We start from the raw sequence: 14,532 nt of genomic DNA on the forward strand, positions 1-14,532 counted from the left end.
GACGGCAGTTAAATCACCACACGACCTGTTTGTCAAAAAAAAGTAGGTACTAATTTGGCCAGGGATTTTTACGTGGGTTGGGTGAGAAAAAACACTGATATGGATTCGGACGGCACTAAAATAACCGACTTACCCCTGTAAATGTTTTAAATACTGTACAAGCCCATGATAAACAATATAGCGTCCAAATAGGACTTAACTGACAGTAGCCTATTTCACTGGCCTTTAAAAGCGCTCTTTAATTAAAATAAATTTATAAAATTGTATTATATATAGTAATATAATTAAAATTCTAACAACAATCAGTGTAATGACAATTTTATTCTTTGCATGAAAACACTTGAATTAGCCTAACTGAACACTGTCTGGGTGTATTAAAACTTCAGAATTATATTAATATAGACCTGCAACAGTGATAAGGTAAAGCTAAGAGTGGTCCAGACCAACCTTCCGAAAGTATGACTTACAGAAGGTATACTTAACTAAGAACGTTTCGGGAAACACGTATTAATGATAAGGTACAGCTTAAGGTGTAACTTAAGAACGACGTAGCGTTAAGAAGGTTTCGGGAAACCCAGCCCAGAGCTTGATCCTGAGAAGAGACTGGCTGTAGCTGAGGAACTCTCATGGGGCCCAGATCACAGCGCAAAGCACTGCAAGCCACAGTGAGATAACTACACAGGCTGCTTCTGTGGTCAATAAGTCCTCCGAAAATGAAGCTCACCAGGGTGAACAGTCAATTAGATGCCACGCTGCAGCCAGGATTCAGATTCATCAGAAACGGGTGGCCAGAATATACATTCAAGGTCGGGAACATTGTCAGAACTTTGGCAAACGTTCTGACAAGGTTCTCTTAAAGTTATAAACAAACACCTTTGCCGTAACATTAATTGAATGTGTTCAAAGTTATCTGGTCTTTAATTACTTTAGCACAAAAACATTATTATTATTTTTTTTTTAATGCTACTATTACAGAGAACAGTCGAAAGGAATGTTCCCATAATGTTTGCAGAATGATAAAATATAATGTTTCCTTAACATCTGCATAACAAGAACATATTTAAACATTTTTAAAACATTAAAAATACTGGCTGTTCTGAACGTTCAGGGAACATTCAGAAATACAATTTTCTTAACGTAATGGGAATGTTAGCAAAAAGTTCTTAGAACATATTTTTGTTAGCTGGGGTAGTCCTTGACAAAATTCACTATAGACATCAAGGCTTACGCAGGTGTCATGAAAGAGCTCGGTGGCCGTTATTTCACAGGACATTAAATTTTGTGTGCAGACGCGTTCATGCTGCAGTGAGACAAGGGCAGCACCACTGATCTCAAGAGAATTACCCTGTGGAACGGGGGAGAAAATAGTGATAGATCTGTGTGAACTAGTAAGATTAGATTACAATTCCAGATACACTGATATCCTGACACTCACTACTCTCTCCAGAATCCAGGTCACTGAAAACACATTTGCTCTTTTGGCATTGTATGCACGTTTTCTACTTACCCCACAGAACCCACATGCACTATAAAACATTACTTTTCGAAGCTGTAAATAAAACAAAGGTTAATGGAGAATGTTTTAGAAGAAAATACTTTTTCAGTCTTCTATTTCAAAATTTCACATTTAATTTAATGTTAAAATATTTGTGAAATGTACTAGCAATTTCTAAATAAAAATGTTTCAAAGAAAATACAACACAGATCCAGATCACACTATACACGTTAGAAACATTTGAAACCAGTCTGGCCAGAAGAGCAATAGTCATAATTAAAAAAAAAAAAAACAATTCAGCCGTTTTGGCCTGCAAAAACTCAGAAAAAAAATATATATATCATGGGAATAATAAGTGAATATTGTGCTTTATTAGCCTGTGTTATAAAACTTAATTCATGTTGACTCATGTTAAAGAGCCCCTGTGGTGAAAATCAAGTTTTTAATGTTGTTTATATGTCTATGTGGTGTTTTAAATATGCTTCCAGGCAAACCATGTGCAAATTCATAAGTCAACACAATTGCTGAGTATTTTCTCCTTAAAACTGCAGTGAAAAAAAGACAGTCTCTCTCAAAAATGCAGTTTGAAATCACCGGTGTTGACCAATCCCGTCAACGTGCGGGCAGTCTTTAACATATCATTCACTGCTGCGAAGCAGTGGAATCTCAAGTAAAGTCAGGTTATCCAAGTATATTTTTTTCTGTTGATATGAAAAATTGTTTACACTTAGCTATATAGCGGATGAATTGTGTATATATATTACGATGTTATGATGAAATATATGCCTTTCTCCACTGACGTTCTGAGTTGTTCAAAAGCGTCTAAGGATGCTGAATTTTTAGAAGGCAGCTGTCTGACTCTGAGATGGCAAGTCCCATCCAGACCTGGCTTCCTTGTTAGATAAATAATATTCATTCATATACTTCAGTAGCTGTCTAACATTTCATAAAAAAGTTAACATCACTTTTGTTCACGGGGTCAAGAGCCGTGAGAGGGCGTGATTACTGATGAGCGCCACCTGCGCGACGCACCGGTCTCGTATTTCTCACGGAGGAGCTACGGAAGCATAAAAGGAGGAGCAACGACAGTGAAGGACGAGAGAGGACCAGGCCTGGACTATTTATGTTATGTTTTGTGTTTGTTTTATTTTTGGATTATTAAAGTCTTTAAATGTTCGCCAGTTCCCGCCTCCTTCCCATAACAACTAACCTCATTACAACGTTAAAGGGATAGTTCGCCCAAAAATGAAAATCCTGTCATCATTTACTAAATAATTTTTAGGTGAACTATCCCTTTGAGCCACAGTGCCACAGGCAAACAGGTGAACAGGTGACACAGGCAAATTGCATAATTTGTCTGCCCGGTTCACCCCTCTTCTGCCTGATGCATTTGCCCTCTTTACAGTTCAGACTGTGAATAAAAAGGCCAAAAAGAGAAATGTTCTCACCCGTAGTGTGTTGATCTGTGTGCTGCTGTTGAAAAAATTCCAGATCAAATCTTTATTCTGCAGCCATGCCTCTGCCAGTTCGCCAACTTTAGCCACAGCGTCAAAGGTGCGGTTGGCCTGGTGACAAACAGATTGCATTGTGGAACACTGTTCAGAACACTTAGTTTAGGCACTTCATCTCATTGAAATACTTGGATTTGGTTGGCCAATTACTGCATTGAATGGTCAAATATGTTATATACCATTATATACCGTTATACCACTGTATATATTTTAGCATTGCTCATGGCAAAATACAGGTGCTATTTTAATATCTCTTGTATCAGTATCCAGTCACGCATCAAAAAAGAAAACAAAACAAAAAACACTAGATTACATCATCACAGGGTTATAGTCTCTTCAGGTGTGTAGTTCTCTTTAAAGGTCTCCTTCCATGGGCCAGATTCATGAAACATTCTTAAAAAGTAAGTTCTCCTTAACAGCTATAAACTAATTTCTATCTTAGGAATAATAATGTTAAAAATAATTTGTATTCACAAAAACATTTCTTAAAGTGGCACTATGCAGAACTTTCAGTTAATGCTTGTAAACACAACATTCAAATTTGGCCCCTCCTTGCCGGCGGATCTGTAATAACCTTCTGTCGATCTGACTGTCCGTGGGCAGGTTTACAAAAATGCAGAAGTATAATCTGTAGTTTTCACGAAAGCCCTTGCTGACAAATAAATTGAATTTAAAGTGAATTTCTCAATCCAGGTAACACATAGAATGAGTAAACATTGTAACATATACTACTGACATCGTAACAAAGCAGCATGAAAATCGGCGAAGTTACACTTTCATGAATCCAGCAGCAGCTCATCCCTGTACGCGTTAGGGATGGGACGATTACAGGTTTCACTATAAACCACGATAAAATGTACTGACGGTTAGTATTATCGTTTAAAATTTAATTATCATTAAAACCGTGGTTGATTATCACGATTTTAATAACTCACTGTAAATCCTGTCCAGCCAGCAACAGGCTGACGCAGGCGCAGCGCGCAATGTTGTTGTTTTTTTATTCGAGAAGGAATGGCGGAATGCAGATTAATGTTTTAAATCTTACATGATCACAAAAATATTATCAAACTCAGTAAACAATAAATCAACTCTGGTTTAATTTTCAATACAATCGAAAACGGAGACGCAAGACGGCAAGTTGTATTTGAATGAAATGAGAGAGCGTGTGCGCGTCCGTTGTGATACATGTGCGCTGTGTTATAATGCGTTGTTATTGACGACGGTCATTATAAGGAAGGAAATTCCACAGAATATAATCTTGCTTAAAAAAGTGCATAGAGCTGCTTGTTTTATTTGTTGTTTGTTGATTTTCAAATATAAAACTTGTTGAAGTGTTTTCAGTGTGAGCATCAGTTATTTTTGAACACTTTCATCTCGTTTTAACAAAACTGTGATAATATTGATAATCACGATAATTTTGGTCACTATTAGCGTGATATGAAATTGTTATACCGTCCCATCCCTTGAAAGCGTGCTAAAACATGACCCGGGCCCAATGATAAGTTAGGTACTCCGTTTCAATCATACATAATCCAATGGATTTTCTTTCAATATTGCTGCATCCCATGAACAGGAAACAGATTAAATTATGTTTTATAAACAAAGTTCGGGAGGAGCACATAGTCAATCAATCAACTCGTCATCAAACAATTACCATGTCTACCCTATCAGCATGAGAGGAAGCATATATATATATTCACTGTCAACTCACCTAACATTCCTTGACAGTTTTCAGCATCCCTCCCTTGTTCTTTCACAGCCAGGAATACAGGGGGAGTACTCTGGGTTCGGGCCGAATACCGAGCCCGGAGCCCTCTCCTCGGACAGCACGCCAAATACGCATTTATTCTATCTGACTTATTTGTAAGTGTGAACTCGTGAATACAGAAAAAAAATATGTACAATCACTGATTCAGTTCTCTGTGGATTTCTCTTTTCTCTTCTGGGGTGTCAAAGCGCACAAACAAGCATAAACACATTTGCGATTCTGAGCTTGTTTAGTGCACATTCATCCTCCTTACACCAATTTACATCTCACGCAATATGAGTCTATGTTCTCTTTATTCAGGCTAAACCATGGCCATGTTTTTAAAAGATTCAGTGCATTAACTTTCCACTTCTCTTCTGTGCGTATGTGTGGCGAGCAGGACGAGGCCGAGGGCTGTGAGAGAACCGCGTGAGGCCGGTGGCATGATTAATGATGACCGATACCTGCGCGAGGCACCGGTCTCGTATCTCTCACGGAGGAGCGGAAGCATGAAAGGAGGAGCGACGACAGTGAAGGACGAGAAAGGACAGGCCTGGACTATTTTTGTTATGTTTCTGTTTTATTATATGTGCTTTACTTTCATTTGTTGTTTGTTTATTTTACGTTATTAAAGCCTCCCCTTAAAGGGTCATGAAACCCTTAAACCAAATTTTCTGCGATTTTAACAGAGGTATGTGTGTTGAACACCACTGAAGACAATGTTAGCATCTGTTAGATTTAATAGTTGGGGGAAAATGGTTAAATTTTAAGACGCTATTTTCATCTACCGGGTTTAAAATCTTCATCATGTCCACGTCACAGGCTTTGAGGTGGCAGAGCACTGTAGCCACTGATCTATATATAGATCGGCTATTTTTGACTGTCAAAATGCCGGCGGACACAGCTACAGTGAGTTGTTCAAAATCTTTATTTTTAGTAAACTCAGTGTACACAAACAATGTTCTCAATGCTCGAGTTCATGTGTAGAGCCCCGGTGATACTTCCAGCAAAGTTTCATGTTGTGTCGAGCCTTCTTAGTGTTTTAAAAATCATGCTATCATAGAAGTGCCCCAGCACTCCCATTCAAAAGGCAATTTAACCGAAAATGAAAATACAGTCAAACTTAAAAGTGGCGTTTCCTTTCTAATTATGCTTTTAAACGAAAGTTTGCCTCAGGTAGATTAACAAAAAGACCTTAGGTAGATTAACAAAAAGACCTTAGGTAGATTAACAAAAAGACCTTAGGTAGTTCCCACCTCCTTCTTCCCATAACAACGAACTTTGCTACAATATGTTTTTGTTTGTGTGCGTACCTCTGTAACAATGCTCCGCGTAACATTTGTGTCAGGTGTGTAGAGGATTTTTCCTTGCAGAAAGGGCCTGAAGGTTCTCCAGAACAGACGCAGGTTGAACGAGCTCTCCAGCGTGTCCGTCAAGTTTTTACAGAACTCACCTGCAAAGAAAGAAGAGTGGATATACATTAAAAAAACATTACTGAAGAAGCAGATTCAGATGCACGCAAGCTCAGACTCGAGCTTTGACTCCAATAATGTTCTTCTCGCGCATCAAGCAAGCACGGTTTCTATTTATCATATTCGATGAGGTCTCTGTATGTTTGTTGATCAGTGTGATCATAATGGAATAAAAGCCTAAATTAAATCTGAGCATTGCATTAAGCGACTGTGTCTCTTTAGGAGACTTGGATTGAATAGCTTGATTCATATGGATTCGTTTTACGATGCATTCAACATTTTACATTTTTCAATGGATGGGAAAATGATAAGAGAATAACCATAAAAATTACTTTTATTTGTTGAAATTAAATAAACTTTAACTGAAATAAAATAAAATATTAAAAAAAACTTTTAGCTGGTTGCCAAGGCAACATTTCTCATTTTCATGTAACTTAACTTGAAGTACTAAAATAACTAAAACTAAAACAAAAATGTATAAAAACTATATAAACACATAAAAAATAATAAAAATTACAAAAACACAATAACAAAAAAAAAGATTTTATAAATTAAAAAAAATATATATATATTCATCAGTTCTTCAGAAGCTCATTGTTCACTACCTCAAATGCTTACCGACAACCAGCAACAATTTCGCGAACAAATAATAAATAGATTCATACTGAAAGTCAAGATTAGACTCAGATTTAACCCTCAAACCTCTGCACTTCAGCGCCTTCATGTATAGAGAAAGCAGAACAGGCATATAAAGGCATTTCTGCCCAGTCAGATACACTCTTCCATGTTTTCCCAATAGAAAAGCAATAAACACACTGTGCTCTAGCTGTGCCACAAAATCACTGCTTTAATTTGATTGAGCGAATGTGCAGCCCTTAGGTGAGACCTCATTCCAGGTAGGACATTTCAGTGTAAAATTCTTCTTTTTTCGCTAGTGCTGAAAATCTGCAGTGATGTAATGATCAGGGAAAGGATTTATAAAACCAACAAGAGTACAATTTTCACATAAAATATGCCAACATAAAAGTAACTCTTATTCTCACAATTAAGTATGAGTGTTATGCATAAATGCTTGTAAGTGTGACCTGGTCTCAGTTCATAAATTATTTAGCGCTAACACTAATAACCAAGTTAGGAGTTGCAAAATGGCTGTTTAGCATGGATGTGTTGAATGCAGTTGAATTTGATTTGAAATATTTATTTCATAGTTGAGTCAATACAATGGCTTATTTTTATTTTATTTTATTTTTTTGCATAACATTTTTCATTTGATAGCGTATTTTGCAGTTGTAAAATGAGATTGTTAATCTATAAAAATCACTAATGACCAGAGTTGGGGGGGGCAATGCATTACGAAAAACTTGTTTTTTGGGGCAGTCAAAGTCTCAGCCTCAGACTTGTGACGCCCACGGACCGTTGGCTGAACGTCTGATGCATATGGCATACTTTTCTGGAAACACTTCAGGAGTTTCGAAGTCGTGATCTGATTGGTTGAATTCTACAGGCTGTCCAGGAGACTTGTGTGTCGCGTTCTTTAACAGTCCGCCTGGAAACAAATGCTGTGATGCCAAAACCCTTAGTGGAAGAGGAACACCGTCGTGTTTATAATTGTGACAATGAGCGCTTACCAGGATCAACTAAATGCTGGATTTTCAAAAGTATGTGAAGTTCACGGCTCCATTGTTGCAGTAAACATGCACAACCTTCTTGAATGGATAATTAATTAGATGCACGCCGGTCTGTTATTGCAGGGACATCGACATTATATTGTCACGCCCCTAAACATGACGCAGAACTAAACGACTGTCACACTGTGTCCTAACTACACGCGAGGCGTGACAAAAGGTATCTTTTTAGTAAAATATCTAAAATATCATTTAGTGCTATATCATTTGTAGCTGTAAAAGCAACAATGGATATTTCACCTCAGATCTTGAAATTAAACAATTGGAAACAAGAATGTTCAAACTGTGAACAAACAAGTGTATTCTTTGACAAAGATTGTTTTAGTAACTCAGTAGCCTATGTATTTTTAATAATGTTTAAATGGTGTAATATTTGTGAATTTGATTATATAGCCTACTTATCCATTCTTGCGATTGCCGTCAAGATTACTCTCTGGTGCTGTGCTCTTGCTGCGAGACTCCGCCCACACGTTGTTCTGATTGGCTGTGGGTTTTGATTGATTTTGACGCATCTCGCAGTCGCGTCTAGTGTGGACAGACAAATTATTTGTTGCTGGAATCTTATGGCATCACTGGTTTTGCTCCTTTATTTAACGTCCCAAAAAGGCAGTTCTTAAACCAGACGTTAATTTGCGCTGCTCTTGTGTTGGTCACAATGGAAATGATCCAGCTGCGTCTGTGTTCTTTAATTTGCACATCGTCAGTAGATTACGCGCAAAACTTTCCACTCCCATCGGCTCTTTTTTGGAATTGCGCTTACGCTAATTTGCCCTGTTTAGTAAATCTGGCCCTTGGCCATCACATCGTCACTTTCACTTTAAAGGGTTAGTTAACCCAAAAATGAAAATTCTGTCAGTAATTACTCACCCTCATGTTGTTCCAACCCCGTAAGACCTTCGTTCATCTTCGGAACACAAATTAAGATATTTTTGATTAAATCTGAGAGCTGGCTCACTCCTCTAGGCTTCTAAAGACGTTATAACTTGCTGGCCCAGAAAATGCATTAAAGACATCGTTAATATAGTCCAAGTGACTACAGTGGCTCAATCTTAAGTTTATAAAGCGACGAGAATACTTTTTGTGCGCAAAAAAAAACAAAAATAATGACTTTATTCCACTATTCAATTCCTTCTCTCTGGGCCTCGAGTTTTTTCACGTAGTGTTTTAGAGCAGCGCGTCTGTGTTGCACGTCACCACGTAGGCTCACTATTGGCCGACGCTGGTCATGTGTGTGATGCGTGTGACGTACGAAACAGAAGCGCTGCGCTATTACACTACGTGAAAAAACTCGAGGCCCAGAGAGAAGGAAATGAATAGTGGAATAAAGTCGTTATTTATTTTTATTTTTTTCGCACAAAAAGTATTCTCGTCGCTTTATAAACTTAAGATTGAGCCACTGTAGTCACTTGGACTATATTAACGATGTCTTTAATGCATTTTCTGGGCCAGCAAGTTATAACGTCTTTAGAAGCCTATGGAGGAGTGAGCCAGCTCTCAGATTTAATAAAAAATATCTTAATTTTTGTTCCGAAGATGAACGAAGGTCTTACGGGGTTGGAACAACATGAGGGTGAGTAATTACTGACAGAATTTTCATTTTTGGGTGAACTAACCCTTTAACAATCAGATTACCTTTTGATGTAGCAAGTAAAGTTTCTAATTTATAAATTTACAAATTAATATTGACGTTACAAAAAAAAAAAAAAAAAAAAAAAAAAAGCATGTTACTTTTTAGTTTAATTACTTAAATCCTGGAGACAGAGAGCTGCTGACACATTCACTTGGATCATAAAGGTGGAAACACCTTAAAATACTCTGTCATTCATGGTCAATAATGCCCTAATCCGTCATTAACCCCCCATCACCTCGATAAAAACAAAGCATATCAGGTTCATCTACTTATCATTATTTTTGAAAGACAAGCTGTGAGGAATAAGCCTTGAATTAACTAAGAAGAAGAACTTTATCCAGCGGAGGATATAATTTCTGATAAGAATTGTTAATGCGTTATTTTTACAAAAACTGAAAAAAAAAAATAAAATATTGGGCTTTTCCCAAACTATATGCCAGACCGAAATGTGTGAAATCGAGTGATCTTGAAATATGAAATACACAGGCAGATAGGAAACCTTTCAGTGCATGTAAATGTCGTATAAAACGAGGATGTTTCTATGCTCTATTATATATTATAAATCATAATACAATATAAAAGTAATAACAGTTGTCAACAAAATGACAAATAGAGTGTAAACACTGTACCATGCTGAATGTTTTTTTGTGAAATACTGTGTTCTCAAATCTCCTTAAACGTAGATATTTATAATGTGCTAAACAATAATAATTTAGTTTCAAAAATATAAAATGTTATGTACTGTGTGACAGTACATACAAAGCATGTGCATCTATGACTACAAAAACCATGTTGTTAATTTATTAACTAACATGAACTAACCATGAGCAATACATTTTGTTTCTGTATTTGTTCATCTTTGTTAACGTTAGATAAAAAATAAAAAATACAGCTGTTCGTTGTTTGTTCATGTTAGTTCACAGTACATTAATGTTACCAAATACAACTTTTCATTTTAAAAATGTATTAAATGTTGAAATTAACATTGACAAAGATTAATAAATGCTGAAGAATTGCAGTTCATTATTAGTTCATGTTAACTAATGTTTTTGTTAACGTAATTAGTTACTTTTTTAAGGAGTAACTCAATACTGTAACGCATTACTTTTAAAGGTAATTTTCCCCAACAATAGTCAACAACAAATTTCATTATCGATTACTTTGCACAACTCAACTCATATTGCAACTACGAACTAGGTTAAAGGTCCCATGGCATGAAAATTTCACTTTATGAGGTTTTTTAACATTAATATGAGTTCCCCTAGCCTGCCTATGGTCCCCCAGTGGCTAGAAATGGTGATAGGTGTAAACCAAGCCCTGGGTATCCTGCTCCGCCTTTGAGAAAATGAAAGCTCAGATGGGCCAATCTGGAATCTTCCCTAAATGTCCTCATACGGGGAAAGGTTACCTCCCCTTTCTCTGCTTTGCCCGCCCATGAGAAAATGAGCTACGACCGTGCGAGCGCGATATTGGTTTTTCCTCGAGAGACATGATGGCTTGCAAAGCGAAGCATGGCAGTTGCTCAGTGTTTGGATGTACAAATGAACACAAAAGTATTTTTTTAGTTCCTTCATCCGAGCCTCTGAAGAACCAGTGGGTTAATTTTATTTTCTCTGAAAATACGCCAGAGTACAGTCTTCTCTAAACTACAAAGATTACTGATATAGATGCTAATACAGCTTTAGAACGATAGCATATCAGAGCAACATGAAAAGCCAACAGCTAGTGTTAGCTACATGATAATAACTGTAACAGCATACATAAACAAACCAACTAAAGAACCGTATCCAGACACAATATTTTAAACTAACCATTTGGAGACGTCCTGCTGTAAAAAGTGAATATGGGTGTAAGTTGGATTAGAACTATTTGAGTCCATTTACTTCGTATTTCTGCTTTCCTAATTGTAATTGATTATTGTACACTCATTCAACTTGAACGCATAGAAATTCACAGATACTCAAATATCTCACTTTCAGCCAACGTATAATTTCCCTTTAAGGACCCCCGCGTCAGACGTTTTTTTCTGACGAAATGATGATGAAAGTCTGTGATGAAAGTCATTGGTTGCGTCTCAATCAGCTCCCTAGTTCAGTAATCAGGGCACTGATCAGGGAGTCAGCCCATTGACTGATTCCCTGATCAGTGCCCTGACTACTGAACTAGGGAGCTGATTGAGACGCACCCATTGTGCTTAACGCTAGCTTCATTTGCTTAGCTCGAGGCGTTTCATCCAGGAAAAAATTTCAGGGTTTTCTTTAGTAGAAAATTTTTACATTTACTTTTTTTTTTTTTTGGAAATAGTAGTATTTTCACAACTAATTAATCACTTGACCTGTAGCAAACCATTTTCTACCACTTAAATACTACAACATTTTTCTCCCCTTACGACCGAAAGCTTTTTTAATGTTTGATGACTGAGGACACTTTGCTATAACATTACATGGTAAGTAATTTTTATTAATTTAAGTAATTTCTAATTTCTTCTATAATTGATAATAGAGACAGAAAGTTGACGGTACCCATTGACTTCCAGTATTTTTTTTTTCCTGCTATGGAAGTCAATGGGTACCGTCAACTGTCTGGTTACCAACATTCTTCAACACATCTTCTTTTGTGTTCAGCAGAAGAAAGAAACTCATACAGGTTTGGAACAACTTGAACCATTTTTGTGTGAACTATTCCTTTAATTGTTTTTAGGTGGCTCATTTAAGGGCATAACCACTATGTTTTTATATTTATTTTTATAAATATATTAGTGCCTCAGTTTTGAGCATAATGCAGTGCAAAGACAACTTTGCAAAAAGACTGTTAATGGAATGGATGTTAAGTGTGTCAGTAAATTAAATTTCATTGGCACAACAAATTACAAACAGTTTGTAATGATCTCTCAAAGTTTGTAATGTGGAAAATACTTTAGCGTATAAAATGAATTAATGTTAATAAATATTTCTAAAACAATTTGAGTCTTGTGTGATTGACTTAGTGAAATTAAGTTGATAAAATATAATAATTGCTAAGTTGAGAAAACGTATTTTTTTTAGGTGTTACCAATTGAAGTATTTTTTTAAGTTGATCCAACTGTAGGGAAAATTAATACATTTAAGTTGGAATGCAGTGAAATTAAGTTAGACTAAAGTAAATAATAGGATTGAATGAACTCAAATAATATAGGTGTGACTGACCTAGTGAAATGAAGTTGATAAAATGTTATAATTTAAGTTGAGAAAACTTATTTTTTTTAGGTGTTACCAATTGAAGTAATTTTTTTAAGTTGATCCAACTGTTCACTTTTTACAGTGATAGCCGCTGAGTTGCAACTTCTTCAGGTGCTTCTCCATCCGGATCAGATTCTGGGTCAAACTGGAAAGCTTGAACGACTGCGTGTCTACGAGCCATTGCGATACATCCACTCACTGTAAACATTAGCGCATGGTGCCGTGGCCGCAAGCTGGTCAAGGCCACACCCCCACCTCCACCTTGCCCCACCTCTCTCCTCATTAGCATTTAAAGCTGACACAGAACTGGCACGTCCTAAGGAAAGCTCATTGTGGGACTGGCTCGTAGTGGTTGTAATTCAGCACCAAGGCTTCAGATACAGTATTAGGGGACCACTAAGGCCTATATAAAAGCATCCAAAAAGCAGCATGTCATAGGACCTTTAAGATCCCTGCTGAACTGCTTAACTAATTTATGAGCTGAGGCAGAGTCTCACTTTTATTTATGCATTTTATTCATGCATAATATTTATGCATGAATCTTGTTCTTAACTGTAAAAAGAGCGAAAAGTTCATTCTTTGAATTTTGAGAAACTTGAGGATAAAATGTAAGTGTCTCAAAGTGGCTTTATAAATGTCAAATTTGCTTGTTTTGTATTTTATTGAGTTCTACACTATTTTACCTTTTCAAATGCTTTTCTTTTGTCTGTTCATTGCACATTGCTGAACTCGCTCACAGAAAAGCCTTGATCTCAGTGGGCCTAAACCTCTTGAAATAAATGCAAAACAAATGAAATGCATCACAGGATGACAAATCACCACCTTCACTCTCATGCACAGCCTACATCATGACATTCCCAAACCACTGAGAGTGATGTGAGCACAGACTCAATCCCTGGGCTACTAACTATAATGAAATCAGTTCTCCTCAAAACTATATGATGTAACATTAGCCTGAGCATCAGCACAAACAAAATAACAAAACCACCCAGCAGACACAAACACCTAAGGAATATCAAGGCCACATTTTTTTTTTTTTCAGATTTACGTATATACTACTATAGTATTTATTAACATTTTGAGCTTTTATTTATACATTTTCAGTTTTCATTTGATTTTAAGTTTTAATAATTTAGTTTATGTTTATTAAGTGTTTAAATATTTAGCTTTAATTTATTATTTCAGGTTTAATTTGAGTAAATTTAATACTTTAACTTAAAAGTATTTCTGTTTAATTTAAGTTTTTCATCTAATATTTATTGCAGCTTTATTTCACTGAATAACCTTTTTTTTACTGTTTTACAACACTGCAAACACTAAAACAAACATCACTAAACAAATAATGGCTCAAAATGTGCAAGCTAGACTCAAAAGTGTGAAAAAAGTGCAGAAGTTGGTAACATTAATCTCATACTGCCACCACAGTAGAGGAAAATAGTTTGTTTTATACAATAAGGGATTCTCTTAATATCTCTAAACTACACACCAATTGAAATGTAAATAAAACACTGGCGGCACAGATCAAATATTTCACAGTCCCAGTGTATGCCTGCAGGTATATGTATCTGAATGAAAAAGATAATTACTACTTGACTGAAATAAGTGCATTTGAGAATTAAACAGCATCTGAGATGCAATCACTTTGATTCCAGACAATATGACTTCCATGGCACTTACAGGTTCTTTTTTTTTTTCTTTTCATAGTGTAAGAGCATCCAACGACACACCAGAGGAACGTTCTGCAGATTTACTGAAAGATCAACTGTGTAACTGA

The 14,532-nt window shown here is 36.4% G+C and overlaps 1 protein-coding gene across 1 annotated transcript in view; it reads right to left on the reverse strand.

The window, feature by feature from the left end:
• LOC311079931 (phospholipid-transporting ATPase ABCA1) overlaps positions 1 to 14,532 on the reverse strand; it is a gene marked incomplete at its 3' end in the record, with an annotated part of 231,838 nt that overhangs the window by 154,369 nt on the left and 62,937 nt on the right. Inside the window, exons 9-10 of the mRNA XM_084109659.1 lie at positions 6,067 to 6,206; positions 2,944 to 3,060 (exon numbers count right to left, since the gene is read on the reverse strand). Of these exons, the coding sequence (XP_083965785.1) occupies positions 2,944 to 3,060; positions 6,067 to 6,206 (257 nt within the window). The remainder of the gene's footprint in view (positions 1 to 2,943; positions 3,061 to 6,066; positions 6,207 to 14,532) is intronic.

Source organism: Abramis brama, assembly GCF_963993115.1.
Source record: "Abramis brama genome assembly, chromosome: 3".
Taxonomy (NCBI): domain Eukaryota; kingdom Metazoa; phylum Chordata; class Actinopteri; order Cypriniformes; family Leuciscidae; genus Abramis; species Abramis brama.